The sequence below is a fragment of the Corvus brachyrhynchos genome, unplaced genomic scaffold (genome assembly GCF_000691975.1).
Source record: "Corvus brachyrhynchos isolate BGI_N302 unplaced genomic scaffold, ASM69197v1 scaffold61, whole genome shotgun sequence".
NCBI classification, from domain to species: Eukaryota; Metazoa; Chordata; class Aves; order Passeriformes; family Corvidae; genus Corvus; species Corvus brachyrhynchos.
Genome location: NW_008236478.1, coordinates 4,281,485 through 4,301,282, shown reverse-complemented (window position 1 = coordinate 4,301,282; position 19,798 = coordinate 4,281,485). Strand labels below are relative to the sequence as shown.

The following is a 19,798-nucleotide window of genomic DNA, read 5'->3' as shown; positions in this document are numbered from 1 at the left end:
TGATGGAGTGATGAGTGTGCATGAGGTAATTCTGTCTCCTTTTAAAGGAAGTTCACATCTTGTCTGCTGTAAAATTCTTAAAAATTAAAAAAAAGTCTCAGCTGCCAAGAGCAGCCATCCCTTGAGTACCTCCCTGCCACTGTTAGATAAACCCCATCTCTTTCTTATTTTGTTAAATGGAAGCACATGTGAAAGCAGAAAGACAGTATTTTGAGCAGCTAGTAAAAAATTACAGTTCTATTACTGAGTTCGATTTAAAAAATATCATTTCTTGGTTAGTCACTACAGTGTAGAGCATGAGACAGCCCCAGTTATCCAAGCCAAGAGAGATGCCAAGTCCCGTTAGGAAAGGCAGACACTCCTCCCTTTGCCTTAGCAGAAGCAGGACAACCTTCAGAGCTGCCAGCCAGGGCATCATGTCCCATTTCACAGAATCACAAACCAGTCTGGGCTGGAAAGGACCTTTAAAGCTCATCTACTCCAACCCCTCTGCAAGGAGCAGGGGTGTCTTCAACAAGATCAGGTTGCTCAGAACCCTGTCCCACCTGGCCTGGAATGTTTCCAGGGCTAAGACATCTACCACCTCTCTGGGCAACCTGTGCTAGTGTTTAACCACCTCCACTGTAAAAAACTTTTTTCTTGTATCTAAACTAAATCAACCCTTTTTTAGTTTAAACCCATTTCCTCTTGTCCTATCACAACAGGCCTTGATGAAAATTCTGGAGAAATCCTTCTTATAAGCCCCCTTTAAATACTGAAAGGCCCCAATAAGGTGGTTCTGGAGCCTTCTATTCTCCAGGCTGAACAACCCCAGCTCTCTCAGCACTTCCACACAGGAGAAGTGCTCCATCCTTCTTACCATCTTCGTGGCCCTCTCTGGACACACTCCAACAGCTCCATGTTCTTCCTGTGCTGAGGACCCAGAGCTGGACACAGCACTCCAGGTGGGAGAGAGCAGAGTAGAGGGGTATTAGATGCTGCATTCAGTTACATTTCTAATTATCCATTGGATGGCCGGACAGACAAACATGCCAGAGGCTCTCAAACTCCTTCACCAACCTCTGTCAGCTGGCTTTATAGTTTAGCCAAAGCAATGTCCTGAGGTGGAGTCAGAAGCAGGCAGCAAAGAAGAGTTGTTCCTGGAGTGCCAATTTTGGAGTGAATTTACACAAACCCCACAGAGAAGCAAGAAAAAGAACCACCTATTCTGTCTGCAGGCAGCTCTCCTAGACTGAGACCAACAGCTTCAGACACGTGAGACTTTTCTCACACAAGCACCATAATTCACGAGTGTCACCTTGCCAGCCATAGGCCTAACTTGTGAACACATCCTGCTCCACCTCCACTTGCTGCCCTTCTCTGCAAGCCACGACTTCCCTGCTTGTTTCTGCACAATTACCCAGACACTGGGAGCAAGCCTTGCAGGAAATAGAAATGACATCACTGCTGGCTAACTTGGTCTGTTCATCACCTAACCAAGCAGCAGTTCAATCATTCAGGCACCCAAGTGGCCACAGCAATGTGCTTCAGGAAACTGGGAGAGAAGAAACTTTTCAATCAGCTCCTGAAGCACCGTATCTAATAAAGGGCAAAGAGGCAGAGTTTAATTTTTGTAAGTCAAACAAGTAGCAATAAGAATCTCAAGCATTCAAAGCCTCCTTCCATATGTTAGTTACCTTTTGTCACGCTTAAGGTAGGTTATTCTCTGGCCAAGGCAAGATTAACATATTGTTCAGAAAACTGCACCAAAGACATTTTGCTTCTTCTGTGGTTAGAGCATCATTTTAGAGGTAAGTCCATACATGACAAACTACTTTATGCATATATATATATATCCACACACATATATAAAAAACTCCCCAATACCTATAGTAAAATGGACTCAAGTCACAAAGTCAACAAGTAATAACATACAGGAAACATATTTCATATTTGTTGAATGAAGCAAAAGCTGTTGTAACTTACACAAGCGTTATATAGAATTGTTAAGTCTATGAGAACTTCATCTGTTCCGCTCAGTCCAATTACCAAGAGCTCAGAAATAACCCACTGCAGGATTTCTGCTATATTTTACATGTTACAACTTCCACTTTTCAACATTCTGTCAGGCATTAATAGAGAACTGAAATATTCACAGTAAAACAGGCTCAACAGTATCTTAGTACAGTAGCTTACATGATTTTTATATTCATTTAATGAAAAGAAAAACTTCAGTCAACATTTGGAAGAGCTCTGAAAATGCTCTGCTGATTGTATCCGTTTGATTGGTTTTTTGGCAGCCAGATTAGGCTTACTGAGGCATTAAAAGGAAGGAAAATGGAAAAGCAAGAGGCAGCAAAATGAACACGTGCATAGACAACAATTTCAGAGCAGGACGTACAGAAGGAAATGGTGCAGTAAAGATGACGTGAGGTGAAGGTTGCTCGGGCCTAGGTGAGACAGCTCCTACACTGCAACATCTCCTGCTGAGCATGCATTCAGTGTAACCTTGGGCTCTCCCTTCCCACCTCTGGCAACCATTGAATGGTACTGCCTGGTTTTAAATGCTGCAGGACACACAATGGCCTTTAGGATATTCATCTGGCAGGTCAGGTCAGCCACTCCTACTCTAACCCAAATCCAAGATACTTCCTAGCAACTGACAAATCCTGGGATCTTCATTATAGCCATAGATCACAAAACTGAATAGGAGGCAATATTTTTTTTTTTTTACTGTACTGTGGTGGCTGATTGACCTGGCGTACAAGAGAGACTTCTTTGTAAGACAGTCCCTGGTGCCAAAGACTTAGTGATTATGGTGAGGGAAAGGAGCCTCTCCCAGGATGCCTTGTTCGGTTATGGTAATGTACCCCAGTTCAGCTTCCCCGGTGTTTGTTAGCCACACCCCTGTACTTAAGCTCGAGATGTCACAGGCTCGGGGTCATTTGCCTCTGTAAACCTTCACAAGTCATAGCAATAAACAGCTTTCTGTGGAACTCTATGCAAGGACCCTTCTCAACTCCTTGCCGTCAGCTTAATATTACCGAAGCCATCCCTGCGTCTGTGCGTTCATGCGTGTGAGCCACACAACCAAAAGGGACTAAGTAATACTGTACTATTACTCTTCTTCACAGGCCACTTGAAGTTAAACTTCATCTACTGGCTAGCAGCTGTACAGAGATGTGTTTAAAACTTGAGAAACCAGAAGAGCTAGACTATGAAAGCATGTGTACTTAGACATGTTTTTAATAAAAAAGGAATGCACGTGTACAAGTGAAAATTTCCATGATAGAAACGTTCTGCTGAGTTTGCATTAACTTCAGGAGACCTAAGGCAGGGGGAAGAGTCAGTCTCCTGACCTTGGCCAGAAGCCAGGCATGACCTCTCAGATGTGGTGAATACCATTCAGCAGTCTCATTCACACAGCTTTCCTCACTGGAATGCTGGAAGAGTAATTCTTCTGCAGACTAAGCAAGGTAGTAAGGGAAAAATTAGGCTGGCTGGAGGTTGGAGGAAGACTCAACACTGGGTAAAGAAGAGATGGAGGCTCCTGCTGACAACTGGTTCAGTCCTCAAGCTTGAGTCTTAGCTTTTTTGCAGGCTGGCACTGCGGCTTCTTCCTCCTCAACCTTGCGAGGCTTCTTCACCGTGTACACCACGCCACAGGCACTCTTTCGAGTTTCTGGAATATACAAGCAGAAGCTGCAGTACCAGTACCTCAAATACCCAAATAAAACACATTTAAGGCATACTCAATTCAGGTGTCCATGCCCCAAGCACAGTTGGAGCCAGTCAATCAGCACACACAGCAGGGAAGAAACCTGCATGGGCAGGAGCTCGGGATTCACTGCATTACAGAGTGGAGAAACTGCTGGGGGGAAATACAATGGTGGGTGTAGGAGTTATAGCAAACCAAGGAAAACCGAGGTCTGCAGGGCCTGGGGAGCTGCAGAGACACAAAACCATAGGAAACCAGGCTTAGTCAGTTCAATAATCACAGAGGGACACATTCTTGAAGCACTGTCAAAAGCATTTCTGAGCCAAACTTACTGTTCTTAAAAAAATACTAAAAAACGCATTCACATACCCCAGGATTCTTAGACTATGTGGGCACAGCTGTATTGGCAGAGGATCCCCTACACACCAAGGAAGTGATCTGATGGTATTCAAGGATTTTATTTACTGAACCCTCAACATTATTATAAAATACTGGTGTGTGATGTTACCCAAATCCTCACATTTGTCAAATAACCCACTTGGAGCCCAATCCACTTTTGTAATTACCAGCGGGAAGCTTCTGTGCAAAATTTGAGTTAGAAGAGATTCCCTACAAATACTCTATTAGCAAAGAGGCTCTGCAAGAAGCTTGCCAAAATATACTGACTTATTCTGGGCTAGTATCCTCTCTGGGACAAGGGAAATGACACCTGCTATTTAATTTCACAGATAAGATAGATGACAGGCTTGAGAAATCCCACATAAATTTGACAATTCCTTCAACACACTCTGTATCTCTATGTAGATGAGTAGCAGGCTGGAGAAAAGCCTGTTGATTTTGCCATGAGTTTGAAATTATCCACACTGAAGAGTGAGTCAGAAATAATCCACATACTAAAGCATCAAAAAGGGATATGACTAATGTTGCTTCTGCACACATACAGCAAAAAGGCAAATGCAAAACACACGCATACCCATTTCTTGAAATCAATCACTTAGTTTCTGTCAGTGTCACCAAGATCAGCATTCAAACCTTTCTGAAATGGGATAGTTTCACTACAAAGCACAGCAGGCAGGCCCCTATTTTGGCTAAACCATTTATGAATCATTAATGTGGTTGAGCGAGTCCTCCAGCACAGACAGCACCATCAGTTCAGCCACTGATTTGCCAACATGGCAATGAGGGAAAATAAAAACACCCTTGCCACACAAGCTCCTCTTCATGCATTGGACAAAGAAGCTAAAACCCCAATGACTTGCTCTGTAAGGTCTCAGACCTTTTGGAGAATATGCATCAACAAGAGCTTAGTTCAACAAACGCACACGCTCCTTAGAGGAGCTTACAAGTGCTTACCTCCATGCAGCATGGTGGCTCTGCAGTTGGTGGACACAGCTGCCTTTGCTTCGCTTTCTGACAGGCCAAACAGCAAACCTCTGTCACTGCTGCTCAGGATCAAAACACATGGAAGCAACAAACAGAACAGGGAAGTCTCTCTGCATGATAGGTTTGCTTACTCTGCAAATAACTGGGAATTAGCGAAGCTGTAACTCAAAGTGACATTTTGCATAAGGTTACCCAGAGGCGAAGAAATGAGGCACCCAATTCTCCTGGCTGCAGTTCCCCAGCAGCCCTCCTGGAAAGCTCCTGGCAGCGTTGTGTCTTTCCAGACAAGAAGCTGTACTTTTGAAAATAAGAGACTGTCAGCGCAGGAACATTTTAGATGTGCATAATCAAGCAAAAAAATTACCCCACAGAAAATTTCAGTTTTGGGGACATGGCACTGTCTGATACAAAAGCATTAAGCTGAAGTTTCCAGTCACCTTAGCAGGGATGACATCACATTAGCTATGTTAATTTGGGTTGAGCCTGACTGCTCATTTTAAGAGGGAAGAAAATGTTGTGCATAAAATCCTTCCAGGCCACACAGCCTCCCACACAGTTCTCATGACTCAGAGCATGCTCCTTCACTTTGAGGGACAGGCCAGATATGTGCTTCTGGGGTGGGAGAGTAATAAAAATGCATCTGAACTCCTAAGAGGAGGGAAGAAAAGACACTCTCCTTTGTTTCTAGAACACAACCTCTTATTTAACATTACATGGGTACCTAAGGACTGGAAAATTCAGAACAGAAGTAGTTACTGCTCAGATGGAAACTTCTAATTTTACATAAATACAATTTTATAGCTTCTGCTACCAAAAATGTGGCACTTAGGAGATACTAAGTAATAATTTCTTGTTTGGTTCACAGTGTCCATAGATTTTTATAGGTTTTATTCATTTCTCTACTTATACCCACCCAACATTAATGCATATCACAACAAAACATTCCTGTAGCTGAACACAAACATCATTATTTACAGTGACTGCTCATGCCACCTCATGACCAAGATCTGCTGCCCCTTTCACACACAGAGCTCTGATTCAGTGAATTGGTCACCAACAAGTACCACTGTATAAAGTTCAAGGACTGTAAAGGATGAAAAGAATTTCAAAACCACTTTAAAGTTTCAAATGTTACTACGAACTGCTGCCTTTGACTTCAGAAAAGGATACAGATTAGCAACATCGTAAGGACCTCGGAGTTCTAGAGGCTAAAACAAAACAAAGAAGTTTGGATGTGTGAGTGCCCTCGCTTGCAGGCTGACAGTGTGAGCAGGCAGGGCAAGGCTATCAGACAGGCAAGATTAAATGCTACATAATAGCAAGCTACTGAAGGTACTAGGAAATCAAGCAAATATCACTATTTTGGCAAACAGAGTCACTCTGTCTGGGAGAAAACTGTCATGGAAAATGCATTTTTTTGCAGCAGCAGCAAAAAAATCCCCCAAAAACCAACAAAACAAACCAACCAACCAAAAAAATCCCCAAACCCACAATACAATTCTTTGGTAATGGCAATCATATTTAAACTTACAAATTTTATATGTTTAATGTGTAATTAAAGCTGTATTTTCAGCCACAGATAAATCTTCAAATTGTTCTGACTTTAAAAAAAAAATCTGGGACTTACCCTTTCAGCTGCACTAGATATAACTACGTTCTGGAAAACAAAAGAAAACAAACATTCATCTGTCAGACAGCATCAATAAATGAAAAAAAAAAAATAGCAAGAAGCAAAGGCTTCATGAGCACTAGCCAAGTTCAGGCTCAGGGCCCACTTGAACATCAGAGTATCTGATGCCCTCAGATGAAGTGAGCTCTATTCAGGGTGGGCATCTTAATTTGGGGACACAACTAAACTCAGTTATTGCCCTGTCCCCTACACAAAGAGGGGCACAGGCACAAGCCCTCCCTTGTAATTACAAACCTCTCACAGCCAGACAGGAGATGAATAAGTACAGCACCTTTTAGAGGGATAGGCTAAGCAGTGTAAGTGTCAAGAGTGATGGTATTAAGCAAGCACCTATTAGCCTGTATCTCTCATAGAGGACTTCAAAGTGCCCTTAAGGATAAAGAAAAAATGCAAAGCTGCAGGCACTGTGTTAAGAAGTGTCCCCTTTATTTACAACAGCTGAAAGAGGCCCAATACAAACAACTCACCCTGAGCTGTAACAGAAATGGATTTAGGAGTCCAGAATCCCCCAGAAGGAGCTTACAGATGGTGCCTTGAGACAGTTTGGTGCTCCCAAATTTTCAGCCTATACTGTTGCAGTATAACTCAATGCTAAGCATTCACGTTGGCCTTGACCATACTCACACTGCTTCCGGAAATGTATCTACACCTAGGCAGTGGCTGCCTCTTTGCGCCACACACTCATTTCCCTCAACACTGGCACCCCTGTGAAAATCACCAGGCAAAGAAATCCTTCTCCTTTCTCTCACAAAAGGTTTCTGCAGAACACGTATGTGACTACACAGGGGCTGGCAGATCCCACAGCTCAGCTGCCAGAACTCTTCTGATGTTAAGCTTCCAAGGATGCTCACCTAGGGGAAGCCTGTTTTGCACAGCTGGTAACTCTGCAGCAGCAAAATCTCCTTGCACCTTTTATGATACTGAATAAAAGGCTTTCGGAATTCTTGCTTGAGTGGGTGAGAATGAGAATTGTGCTGAGGCAGAGACAGACTTTCCCTCTCTGACGTCAGTACCACCAACATATCACGCCATCTCTGGTTTCAAGGTGGGGCTTTAGATCCCTTCCCCACTCTGCTTGGCTTCTCCTGCCACCTCCCCAGCACAAAGAGCTGGGCAGGCACTGGAAGAAAATGCCCTGTATGCAGCTGGAACTCAGCAGCTGGAAGACCTACATGAAAATGAGTGCATGTTCACACTACGCCCAAGGTTTCCTTGTGTGCTGAGGAAGAGAGGATGACTCTGATGAGGACAGATGACTCTGCCTTACCATAAGGAAAGCCAGAAGCAGAAGCAATATATACATCAAAGTGACTTAACAGCACACATCCAGATGGAGCCTAAGACATTTTTTTTTTCTGAATAGTTCACCTTTAAAACGACTACACCATGGATCCCAAAGGTGCTTTTGAGCCTCAGTGGCGCTGACTGCAAGAGTTTGCTGGGAAAATTCAAGTCTCCTGCTCCAAACTGTAGAAACTAATGCCTGTTGCCCAGGCTCAGAGAAGCTCCCAGAGCAGCTGCATGAGACATTTCAAACCAGCACGGAATTGTGGATCACATCTGCGCATTGGAGATATGCTCTGCCTGGTTCAAAGGCAACTGGTTTCCATTAGGGGACGGGTAAGATGGAGGAAGAAGACAAGAGCAGACAAGAAAAGCACTCCTGGCAAGCGACGGAGAGGCAGGCAAAGGCAAATCCAAGAGAAGAGCTAAAGGGAAAAACTCAAAGGCAAAACACTGTCTCCCCAGGTAAAGCAGACAGCAGCTGTTCAGCACACTGCTCCGGGCAGCCTCCAACTCAGTTACCAAAACACGGGAGGTGAGGGACTGTGGCTATACACACCTTCTGTCTGGCAAGGCAGGTGAGCCTCTCCTTCATTCCCTGCACATTTTAATGTTTTAAAGACACTGCTCAATGCCAGCCCTGAGAACACCAGTAAATTTCTGGAAGTTTCTCTGCCCTGCTATAATAGAGGAATAAAAGGATCCAAAAGCTACTACAGGTTCAGCAACTACACGTTACAGAAGGTAAGAGTTGCATGCCAGGTGCTAATGGAAGCAGCCTACCGACCAGCCATCCCATGTCTCATTTAAACAAGGGCCTTTACCTCACTGATGGAGGCAAACTCTCAGTAAGGGCTAATAACCATCTCTGCTGGTCCACAACCTACTCAGTCTGGAGGCAAAGAACAAAGACAAGCTAGCAATCCTCTTCCAGTGCCTAACAACAACTTGTCATATGCAGCTCCAGCTGATTTACCTTCCAAGCACAGATGAAACACTAGACTGACAGACGCAGAATGAAAGGGCACCGTGCACAGACTGAGCACCTGAGCATCTCACTTGCCCTGTGACATCAACTCAATTGGTGCTCTCCAGTTCATCAAAAACCATGTGAGAAGCACATCTTGAACTGCCCAGATGAAAGGGGAGCAGCATCAAAAAGGGTATCTCAGAGGAAAGGGGTCTAGTGCGTACAGAAGTCATGTCCAAGTCAGTACTTCATGTCATTAACTGCCAGAGCTGGGCTTCTCAGGAAAGGCTGTGCAAATATTTCTTCTGTAGCACCAAGGAAATTTATCTGTTTGACCCACCCTGCTGTCCTACAAAAGCTGCCATGCTTGAGGAGAACTGAGCTAATGATGGATCTACTTTTAATTTGCCTTCCAAGCTCTATATCCCACTTCAGATTTTCCAAATCCAGCTACCATTCAGATCCAGTTTCTCTGGACAAGCCACATGTGGCAGAGGCCATTTACAATGCAGAAGGGGGAGCTACAATTTCTGTTAACTTTGATATGTATTAGGATATGACCCCCTATTAAAAAGCATGCCCTGAGAGGACACAGCATAAGAGACAGCTTAACCTGGTAGCCTGGGAGGAGGTAAGTTATGAAAGCAATGGGTTACAGGCATCTCAAAGTTACTTCTTCCTTGGGTTTCAGTAGCATGGAAGAATGCAGTTCATCTGACTGCAGCCAAGCCTTGGCTGACAGCCAGCTAGCTGTTAGGTCTATTTTGGACACAGGGAATTTACTAACCATTTAGCAAAACAAGGCTTCTACATTTTTTTCTTACTGTTTTCTAGCCCCCATATTCAAAGTATAGAGTTAAAAAAGAGCTTTTGGCCTATGAGAAATATGAAAGGGAGGATTTTAAAGAAATACATGGATTTCAGTTCTAGTGCAAACCCTTAGATGTTTGGTACTTTATCCCCCCTCCATCCTCTCCCACCTTTGTTTTGGGAATTGCATACCATAAGAACACATGGATTGTTCTGGAAAAGGAATCTAACGGCTTGATATCTTAAGAAGAAAGCATGCACTGGTACAAGACTGGAAGTATCTGGAGCTAGAATGATTGTGTCCTTGTGTTAGTAGGCCAAGATTTAGTCACAGCTTCAGATGCCCCAGCATCACACTCATTTAAAATGGCTCAGTCTGTACAACTCCAGAAGTATTTGAACTGAATTAATTACCTTGTTTTCACTTTGAGAGCTTACCTTTCCTTTGCAGATCTGCATCAGGCTGATGGCATTTGAAATTGTGTATCTTCTCATTGTGGAGTCTTTGATGGCAGGCGTGTAAAGAAGTTCAAAGTAAATGCCTCGATCTATTGCCTTCACATGAAAGAGAGTGATCAAAAATCAAAAGGAGAGAAGCCTAACAATCTAACAACTGCTGTCTATTATTGATGTAGCTTATTCTCAGTTTAACTGTGTCATATACGAAAAAAAATAAAGCAGAACTGTTCCAGTAAGAGCACAAGCATAGCATGAAAGAAGAGCAGGGGAAGGCTTCACTGTACACCAGATACATGTGCATAAATCTTCGGATGACAGATAAATGAGGTTTAACAAACAAATACCAGCCACTTATTTGCTGTAATTGGCTATCACTAATATATACATAGTATCACAGAGCCGAGGAGACAGATAACCACTGCTGGTTATCTGCTGCCTTGAAACTTTGAGGACTCTACTCCACTAGGCCCACACCCTGCTGTAAGAAAGATCACCACCTCCCTCAGTACCCATGTCTTGCAGATGAAGAATTTCTCCTTGCACAAAGCAGCAATGAGGACCCTTCTTCTGTCTCTCAGCACACTCCGGTGTTTGTGACTATGTTAAATAACAGTGAGTCACAGGAGAAGTTTCAAATAGGAATACTGATAATATTTTCAGCTGCTTTGACATCCTTTGCTATCTGTCAAAGTGCCTCACCAAAAGCCTAGTATTCTTGTTTTCGCAAACATAGAAAGGTTAAGCAACTTGCACACAGTGTGCTAGCGATAAAGACACAACGTAAAGCCAGGAATTCCTTGTTCCATGGCAATCCTACGTTTGCCTGAAATGACACTCTATGTTTACACAAATATTATTAAAATATGCTGCAATGGTAATACTGTAAGATAGTCCAGTAACTGAATACAGCTGCAATTAATCCAGCTCCCACCCATGCATGACCTCTGCACGCAAGCACAACAGAAGCCATATATGCATTGAATGTTTTACACAGAACTGGCCTGATATCTGCAAACAAGATCAGCCTTAACTTATCAAAGCCAAACAGGTGATGGCAAAACACCAATTTCCAGTCAAGGTGATTTTTAACCTCATCCCTACCACTTCAGCTGCCTGCTACTCTGTCTGGCATCATAACAACCAAAACTGACTGCGCCAGGGTGCACAAATCAGTCCAACAGACAGACTGCCTTGAAGCTGGGAGTGTGGAAGATGAATAGCAGCTTGCAAGGAAAATGTCTCCCAACACAGGGCTTTAAGATCCACATAGCTCCTTACCTGGGTCAGCTGCTGGAGTTTTAGCCAGCTAGGGTGCTTTCATACAACATTGTTATTCCAAGTGGAATGTTGAAATCCTCAGTTTATAATAAAGTCCAATGTATTATTTTTATTCTGTCTCAGAATTAATTCTAGTTAATATTAAATTCTTATTCTAGGTCAAACTTTCTGAGAAAAGGAAGTAGGATTACTAGCCAATTCCAAATTTAAATTTTTAAGTACTAAGGACTACATCAGCCAAGAATATCCATCTGGAACAAACCTTTACATATATTCAGAGGAGAAAACAAGTTCCCCTAAGAGTATGTTCAGATTAAGTTTTCTGGCAAACTACCAACAGCAGGCAGAACTACATTTGATCCACACTGATAGCCATCTTGGGTCCCACAGCACATATTTAGCAATGCCACATTTGGTTCATTTACCAAGACATTATTTTGTCCAAGTATGGATTTAATACAGTTGTCTTTCAAGTAACCAGCACAACATCCTTCTCCTAAATTAACACTGCCATTCACATTTCCTGTCTTTTAAATCAAACGGCTGTTTCTCTATTCTGACACAGCTGTACCATTTCTGGTTTGGGAAGCAGCTTAGTCAGCAATCACACCATATCTCCCTGCTTAGCAGTGTAGTGGCCTTAAGGCTCTCTTTTCATTCCTTGGGAACACCACTTCTGCCTTCTTAAGTGGGGGACAGGAGGAGAAAAAGAAAGAACATACATCACTGTATTAAATGCTGCTGTGGAGACCCTGAAGTGAAGGACATTTGAAACAACATTATATATTATGCAAGAAAATAAAAGAACCACTTGGATAGGAATGGTGGGAGGAAGGCTGTAGGGAATTTGACTCAAATTCTGTATTTAATGTCAGTCTAACAGCAAGAAAACAATTTAGATGTAAATTTACCATATTCACAGGGGGCCTTCGGAAGTAGAATGGCAGCTTTTCTGTTACATTTATGCAGACCAGATCCACATCTAGTGTTGTGCAAGCAATCTACAGCAAAGAAACAGGAACAGATTATTATATATGCCAAAAAATGCATAACCAATTTAAGGTGCACTAATAGTCTCCTTCATTTCTTAATGCAACAAATGTCTCTCCAGGGAGAGTTCAGTTTTAAAATTAAGAGGTACTATGCCTTGCAGATATGCCAATAGAACAGCAGGACTATAGATGCAGAGCCTGAGCATTTGAGATTTAAAACCCAAGTCTTCCCTTTCTTATAGAACTAATTTTCCAATAAAATAATGGCCAACCCCAAGGCAGCATTTACTTTTTTTTTTTATAATCTGACAGAGGACATGCAGAAGCAATGCTGGGAACTAACAGGTAATAAAGGCCAACCCCATTTTACAAAGGGAAGAGCCCAGGAACTGCCCCTTGTCCCATCATGCTCTGCTTCCAGTACAGCACCTGTTTGTTTTCAAGATCAATTACTTAGACCAGAAGCAAAGAAGAAAAGACTGAAAGAAAAGCAGGATGTTAGACAGTGACTGGTGGTGCCACACACCCAATACTGGAGACCAACCCCCAGAGTCTCAGTTTCCTGGCTGGGTGGAGAATGTGCAGCTTCTCCTGACAGCCATGCCTCTGGCAGAGTCTGGAGACAGCACTGAAGGCTACAGTTTCAGAATTTGCTTTGAAGTTACACCACAATTTACAGGTGTGTAAGAGATGGAGGGAATGAACAAGGGGCAGAGGCTCCTCACACTGACATACAGGGAAAATTAAGGTTACCTAAAAGGAAGTCCTTGATTTACATTGATCTCATGCACACAAGGTAGGAATTATGTATGCCTCCCCTGCAAGGATGATTACACAGGGCCAGACTAATGTCTGTAAGCAGTGTTGTTACAAAGAAGATAAGATAGGCTGAAGAAGTTGAAAAGGCATTTTCTGTGTGTAGGGGAACACTCTGCACTCAGAAACCTGCCAACAACTGCTCCAAATACACCTGGGCCAGGTGCCAACCATTCATCCATCCCGCCTCCCAGCAGAACTAAAGCAGTGGGGGCTGTGAGGAGCCCCAGGGGTAGGGGCTGCTCTAACACAAGGCACACTACTCCTTAGCAAACTGGTCTTCTACCAGTTTGTTCACATGGAATTTGGAGGAGATGAGAGCAGAGGCCCAACTTTAGGAATGTTTCTTAGCTGTTGATAGCATTCTCTCCTAGACAAGAGAGCCACAGTACACATGGCAGGCAAACCAAGAGGTTTTTGAAGTTAAAATGTCTCTGCCAGGACATTTAGACTAAACTTTTTCTTCATGCCCTACCTTTATCCTCCATTAGGCAGGACACAGTTGGAATCCATGGCACAGAATTAGACTTGCATGTGGAAGTTCACCCTACAACAGCCAGTTTTCCTCCTTTGCTTACAGGAGGTACAAATTACTACACAGAAGTGATTTATCGGAACATGCACAGAAAAAATAGCTCTGAGTCATGCCCTAGAAAATACATCAGCGAGGTCATAAAAAATTCAGGAAAAGATAATGCTGGAAATTAAGGAAAGCAAGAACGGACATCAGACACATGCAAGTTGCCCTATGTGATGAGAAATCGAGCCTTCCTAATCAGCTCCAGAAACACTGGAAAACTCTTCTCCATTTTGCAAATTAAGCACAGTGGGAGAGGGAGTGACTCAAAAACCAGGATATATACAAGATTCCAGTGACATGACCATTTCAGAAAATACCACCAAAGAAAAACAGACTCATACTTCCCCATGAGGATTTCCTGCACTGTATGAAAAACTGGAGAGCAGATTTCTCCAAGAACTGTAATGCTCAGCCTAGCTTTGGCTCCCAGACAAGTCAGACACGCAGGCAAGTTAAGGTTACCCTGCCTGCTGAAAAGATCTGAAGTGCAACAACTTCATCCAGAAAATATCACGCAGCAGTTGCACAGCCCAGCACCTGCCTGGCAACACTGTGGGGCAAGAGCCCCATCTACTGGGAAAGCCCAGCCAGCCATTAAATAAATTTGCTACTGTTTGGATGCTCTGAAGCAAGCTTTGGCAAACATTTTAGGAATAAACATTGAAATTTGACTTTGCCCTACACCTTCAGACATATATGTAAGTTTTTTAGATACTGGTGATGTACTAATTGCTTACAAACAGCAGACAGAGCTAATTAGTACCATTAAAACAATCAGAAATCTTAGAAAGCAAAATTTTTGAAAAGCAGCAGGTACAGACCCTATTACCTGCATGGAGTGGGCATTCCTTTTGCAGGCCAAAATAATCTTTTTGGGAGACTTAAACAATGAACATGTTCTACAGTTGGCAAACATGGCTTCCTCATGCCCTTGAGGATATAAATTATTTGGAGAATTTAAGCACATCTTTCAGTACATGTCACTGCCACACTCAGTCACAGAAGAGCTTCCCTGGCTTGTGACAAGAAGGCACAGACTAGTTTTCAGCCATGCTAAAATTAGAGGACATCTCCAATGGTCATGTAATTTTTTCAGAACAACATGAAAAATCTTGTTCTATGGAGAACAATACAAATGCCAAAGTGCTGGTGAGAAAGTGATGCTCTTGAGGTAATATTGTCACCAAAAGCCAATAGGAAGTTTATTTGTCATGCAAGACCCACTCTTGAAGGCTTTATCCTTAATAATGCAACATCCATGAGTTGTAAGAGCCAAACTGTATGTGCTGAAACCCCCTGCACAATGTCACTTGCACCGGACTCCCTGTGTGATACCTCTATGAAACTGACCCAGCTCTCCATAGAGTCACACATTCTAAAATCTCTAAACAAAAGCCAACCATACAAACCTGCCCTGAATGTGAAAATGTAAGGATGAAGTCTTTCATCTCATGCAGTTTGCAAGAAACACGCTTGGGTTCCACCCCCAGTTCGAAGTGCTGCCAGCATGGAAGCAAAGGAGATAATCTCACTGACAATCCTGCTTCTTTCCTCACACCCTGTCCATCACCTGCCAGAGTGTCAGCTTAACCAGGCACTGTCTGCTCTGGCCTGCCCAGAGCACCGCCACCCGCTTTGCGCTGGCACAACTCTCCGCGTGGCTGAGTGCTGAATCACACTGGGAAAGCGGATCTGCCTGAAAAATAACTTGGCAAAAACTCTGGTTACTGCTCAGCCAAAAGCAGGCTCCTCAAAGCAAACTGCCATGCAGCTAAGCAAGCAAGCAGCCTCAGCAGCAGGGCAGACAGGGACCTGCAGAAATGAGTGGCTGTTTATGCCAGTTTAAACACCACCACAGCTGGACATCCAACTGCAGCAGGAGTCGTGACATGGCTGAAAATAAACAATAATAAACCTTAAGTGAGAGAACACCCTTTTCCCAAAAAACAACACAGCACACCCCTGCTGATTACCTAGTTTCAGGTGTTTGTTTAAACACTTGATAAACTAATTGAGCTCACTTGAGAAGTGAGATTTTATACTATTGCCAGAGGTCAAAAGAAAAGTGGAGAGTGGCCCATGAAAATATTTTAAACCATCTGCCTCTGTCACATCCCTAAGAGTCCTAAAATCTTGCAAGGGAAATAAAATTCAGAAATTAGTTTCATTTAGCTGTAACTCTTATAATTTCTACAGTCTCTTGCTTTGTACTTTACTTGGACAAGTCTTGAAAGAGGAGAGGAAATAACGTAGAAAAACAAAACAGAAGAAAACAATTTTAATGTGGCAAAACAGGTACTCTGCAGTACTAGAAAGTGGCTTTAACTTATTTTAAAAAAACAACCACCAGACTCAGTTTTTAACTGAGAAGTTCCCTTTGAAGGTAAATTCTTCAAAGAAACTCACTTTTTTTTTGCCGTGCCTGTGCCTCCTTCACACTGCTTTAAACTGCACACCTGCTTGCTGCCTGCCAAGGCTAACAGAGATGGGACACTTCCACCTACTCACCCAGTTCAGACTTAAGGTTATTATTTATGAGCTTACAACAGGTCAGACATCACAAGTTCGGGTTTTGTAAGAAAAATTCTGACAAAAACGTAACTTGCTTCAAGGTGCTCCACCTGATCAGAACATCGACATCAGCTGTTATCAAGTACTTGAGAAAATTTAAATAAGAATATGAAGGAAATGGAGGTGAACACCTATCAGGTAACTCACAGAACCACATTAGCTCCACTTTAAAATCCTCCCTAGCATTTCAGAGACCAGGAACAAAGAAGATCGCAAGCACATTTTAGGGAAGTTGCCAAGAGCTTGAGAAGTTAAAGCTCAAGACAGACATTTTCTATATGATGATAGTACACATATATTGGGGGAAAAAAAAGATGTTTTTTTCCCTCACTAGAGTACAAGGAACACAAAGGCAACCACAGTGCAGGGGCATACAAGTCCATTCATCAGGTAGATGAGGTAGATGTTTCAGACTTTAACCTGTCACCTCAGGGTCTTGCAGCCTCCTGCAAATCCTCCCAACCCCCCCCTCAGCCTATTAACTGACCAGACAGCCTATAATGCTTAATTAGGTCCATGAGGTCTTTATAACATGGGAAATAAAATCAAAACAAAGCATGTACTTGGCACAAGGCACAAAAAGTTACTGAATGAGCATTACCGATGAGATGATTGTACTTACATGGAACAGTTTCTCAGTTTTTGGAAATACTGCTATGATGTCATATAACCTTATATTTGCAGATGTTGATCTCTACAAAAGGAGCAAACAATTACTACCTCGAATTCTGGCAGATGTCAAAGCTATGCACAATGATTATAACCAAAACAATGAGAAGAAAAATCCTTTCTCCCTGTCAAGTACTAAAACAAAGCCAATAATCATCCAATTACACAGCAGGTTTCTACAGTGAAGTCACTCATTCTCAGTTTGAGGCTTGTCCCACCCATCTACCAGGACACTTACACCATTTGCTTCGAACTTGTAGCACTAAAACATAACCAGAGACAAGGCTTGCTCATGGTCTCCTAGTTTATGCGCAGAAGTCCAGAAACAGAGGACCAGAACTGTTGTTCCATACTGACAAATGATCAACAGAAGCCATATCCAGTCCTGTAAGTCTACATCTCCTCATGATCACATTATTTGTTAAAGATGCAATCTGAGCAATCACTGCTGAGTGCCCTATAAAATCCAGGTAGTTCTACCCGTAGAATTTCCAAAGTTTCATTCATTCAACTGAGAAAAGGAAATGAAAGTTAGAAAATTGATTGTTAAGTATCCTTACCAAGAGATTGCAGTGGGAAGGATCAGAAACAACAAGTGTTAGCCGGGTCAAGACTTTAATTCTTTTACATGTCCCCTACAGAAAAAGGAATAATAAAAAAATTTTTTTAAAAACCCAAAGCAAAAATTTGTGGTAATTTCCACCCAGTCTGCTACAAAAAGAAAATGGCGTCATGCTTATAGTCTTGCTATACTAATTTTCTAAAGTCTGTAGTGACCCTTCCCTAATTTATAGCATCTCTTTGATATTATACCTGTCCTTACAAAGAATAACTTACTGTGTTTCTCTGGGGAAGGATGAATAGAAAGGAAAAAGAAGAAATAAAGAAAAACAATCGTGCAGAAAAATTGGGTATGTTTCACTACTGCTGTGATTCCCCAGGCAGGCCAGAACTGCAAGGAAAAGCAATTCTTGAATTAACCAATATCAGTGACCCATAACACAGTATTTGTATTTCTTTATATCCAAATTTTGCTCCATCAAAACCACAAAGTTATTTCCAAAACTTAAATTTCAAGAATTGCACTGTAATTATTCAACTACAAGCAGACTAAAAATTCACACAAAGCATTTTCTTTAATAATTTCTAAAATAACGAATAGAGCCTACCCTGATGCAAGTGTACTATTCTTTCAATGCTTGGTGTTTTAACCATGAAATAATGGACACATTTCTCTTCTTTGATTACCTCCTAATACATAAAATCACATATACAAACACACAAAGGTAAAAAAAGGTAACTCAGAATAACTATCTATCTATCTATCTAGACATATATATAACGTAACTAGACATACTTGTACAATAGGTAAAGATGGAAACAACTCTGAAGGAGATACTGGCTTGATGATTTCCTTGAAAGAGAACAGAACAAAGTTATTAAAAATGTCATGGGTGAGGTTTACAAGTAAACAAAAATTGTGTTCCAATCTTAAGAAGAAATTGACCAGGCTAACAAGACTATTTTTGTGGGACAGTACATGAACCATATTAAAAATTAATCCCAGGGCAGTTCTACTGAATTATAAAATGTACGTGTCTCTAGATGTGCATTCTGCAGCTAAAGCTATCTGGGAACATGCAATAAGGCAGTAGGTTTACTAAAGAAAACACAGCAAGAACAAATAACCCCAAGAAAAATTACCTGCTTCTTTTCTTTAAAATCGATGACATGATTAAGTGCAACTGCAGAATATCCCACTGAAAAACACACAGTAAGAATATTTTGTCCAGCAAACAAAAAGAAAACAAATCCAATGGGAAAACTGTAAAATACTCATTACTTAAATGTCTTTAAATTAATAATCACCTGCATATTTAGATTTCACAATATTTTTTAAGAAGACTGATTCACCCAAAAACTGCTTTAAAAGAGGAAAAAAAAAAAAAAAAAAAAATCTGTTTGGCTTTTAACACAGCCCAGGCCTGATAACTCTTACTCAGTGGCAGAGCTTTATGAACACGAATACTTGGGCTTGGGGTTCCCAAAGGTCTGGCCTAGTTTGGTCCTCTTTATGACTTTATTTATGGAAAACTGCTAAGTACATTCAGGATAGTTGTTAGAACTGCGGACAACGCAGAGCTGGGAGGCATACTGCTATCGGAGAAGGCGAGGCCAGCATTCAAAACGATGCCAAGTAAACGGAGGCGAAGGTGCGTTTAAAGGGTTCTGAGGAAGATGATACGCTTGCCAGGGGCATTTAAACCACCCGCCCCAAACACTGGACAGGCAGCACGTGGCTGTACAACAGTTCTGCAGGAAACGACCCGGGCCGTGAGGAACTGCAGGCGGAAAAACTTGTCCATGTTGGGAAAAAGCCAACTGTTACGCTGGGATAAGCGGGCAGAGACAGAGCTGCAGGGCACACAGGAGCTTCCCCTGCGACCCAGTCCCGGGCAGACCCAGCCCGGGGCACTTGGCTTGCAGAAAGCTGCGGGCTGAGCGGGGAGAGCGCAGAGGCGCCGGGGGAAACGCGCCCGCCGGCGGGGCTGGTGGCGACGGTCGGCCCGTGCGGAGGGAAGGGAAGGCTCATCCCGGG

General features: G+C 42.5%; 1 protein-coding gene across 1 annotated transcript; it reads right to left on the bottom strand.

Moving 5' to 3' along the window:
* Window positions 1–1,760: 1,760 nt before the first annotated feature.
* RPP30 (ribonuclease P/MRP subunit p30) lies at window positions 1,761–19,017 on the bottom strand. Its single transcript, XM_017726038.1, has 11 exons — window positions 18,904–19,017; window positions 18,557–18,613; window positions 17,760–17,834; window positions 17,153–17,224; window positions 15,369–15,458; window positions 12,483–12,572; window positions 10,273–10,389; window positions 6,708–6,737; window positions 6,251–6,288; window positions 5,051–5,130; window positions 1,761–3,661 (listed from the first exon to the last, which is right to left on the bottom strand). The coding sequence occupies exons 5-11, from the start codon at window positions 15,405–15,407 to the stop codon at window positions 3,552–3,554; spliced, it is 504 nt and encodes a 167-aa protein (XP_017581527.1). The 5' UTR covers window positions 15,408–15,458; window positions 17,153–17,224; window positions 17,760–17,834; window positions 18,557–18,613; window positions 18,904–19,017; the 3' UTR covers window positions 1,761–3,551.
* Window positions 19,018–19,798: the final 781 nt, after the last annotated feature.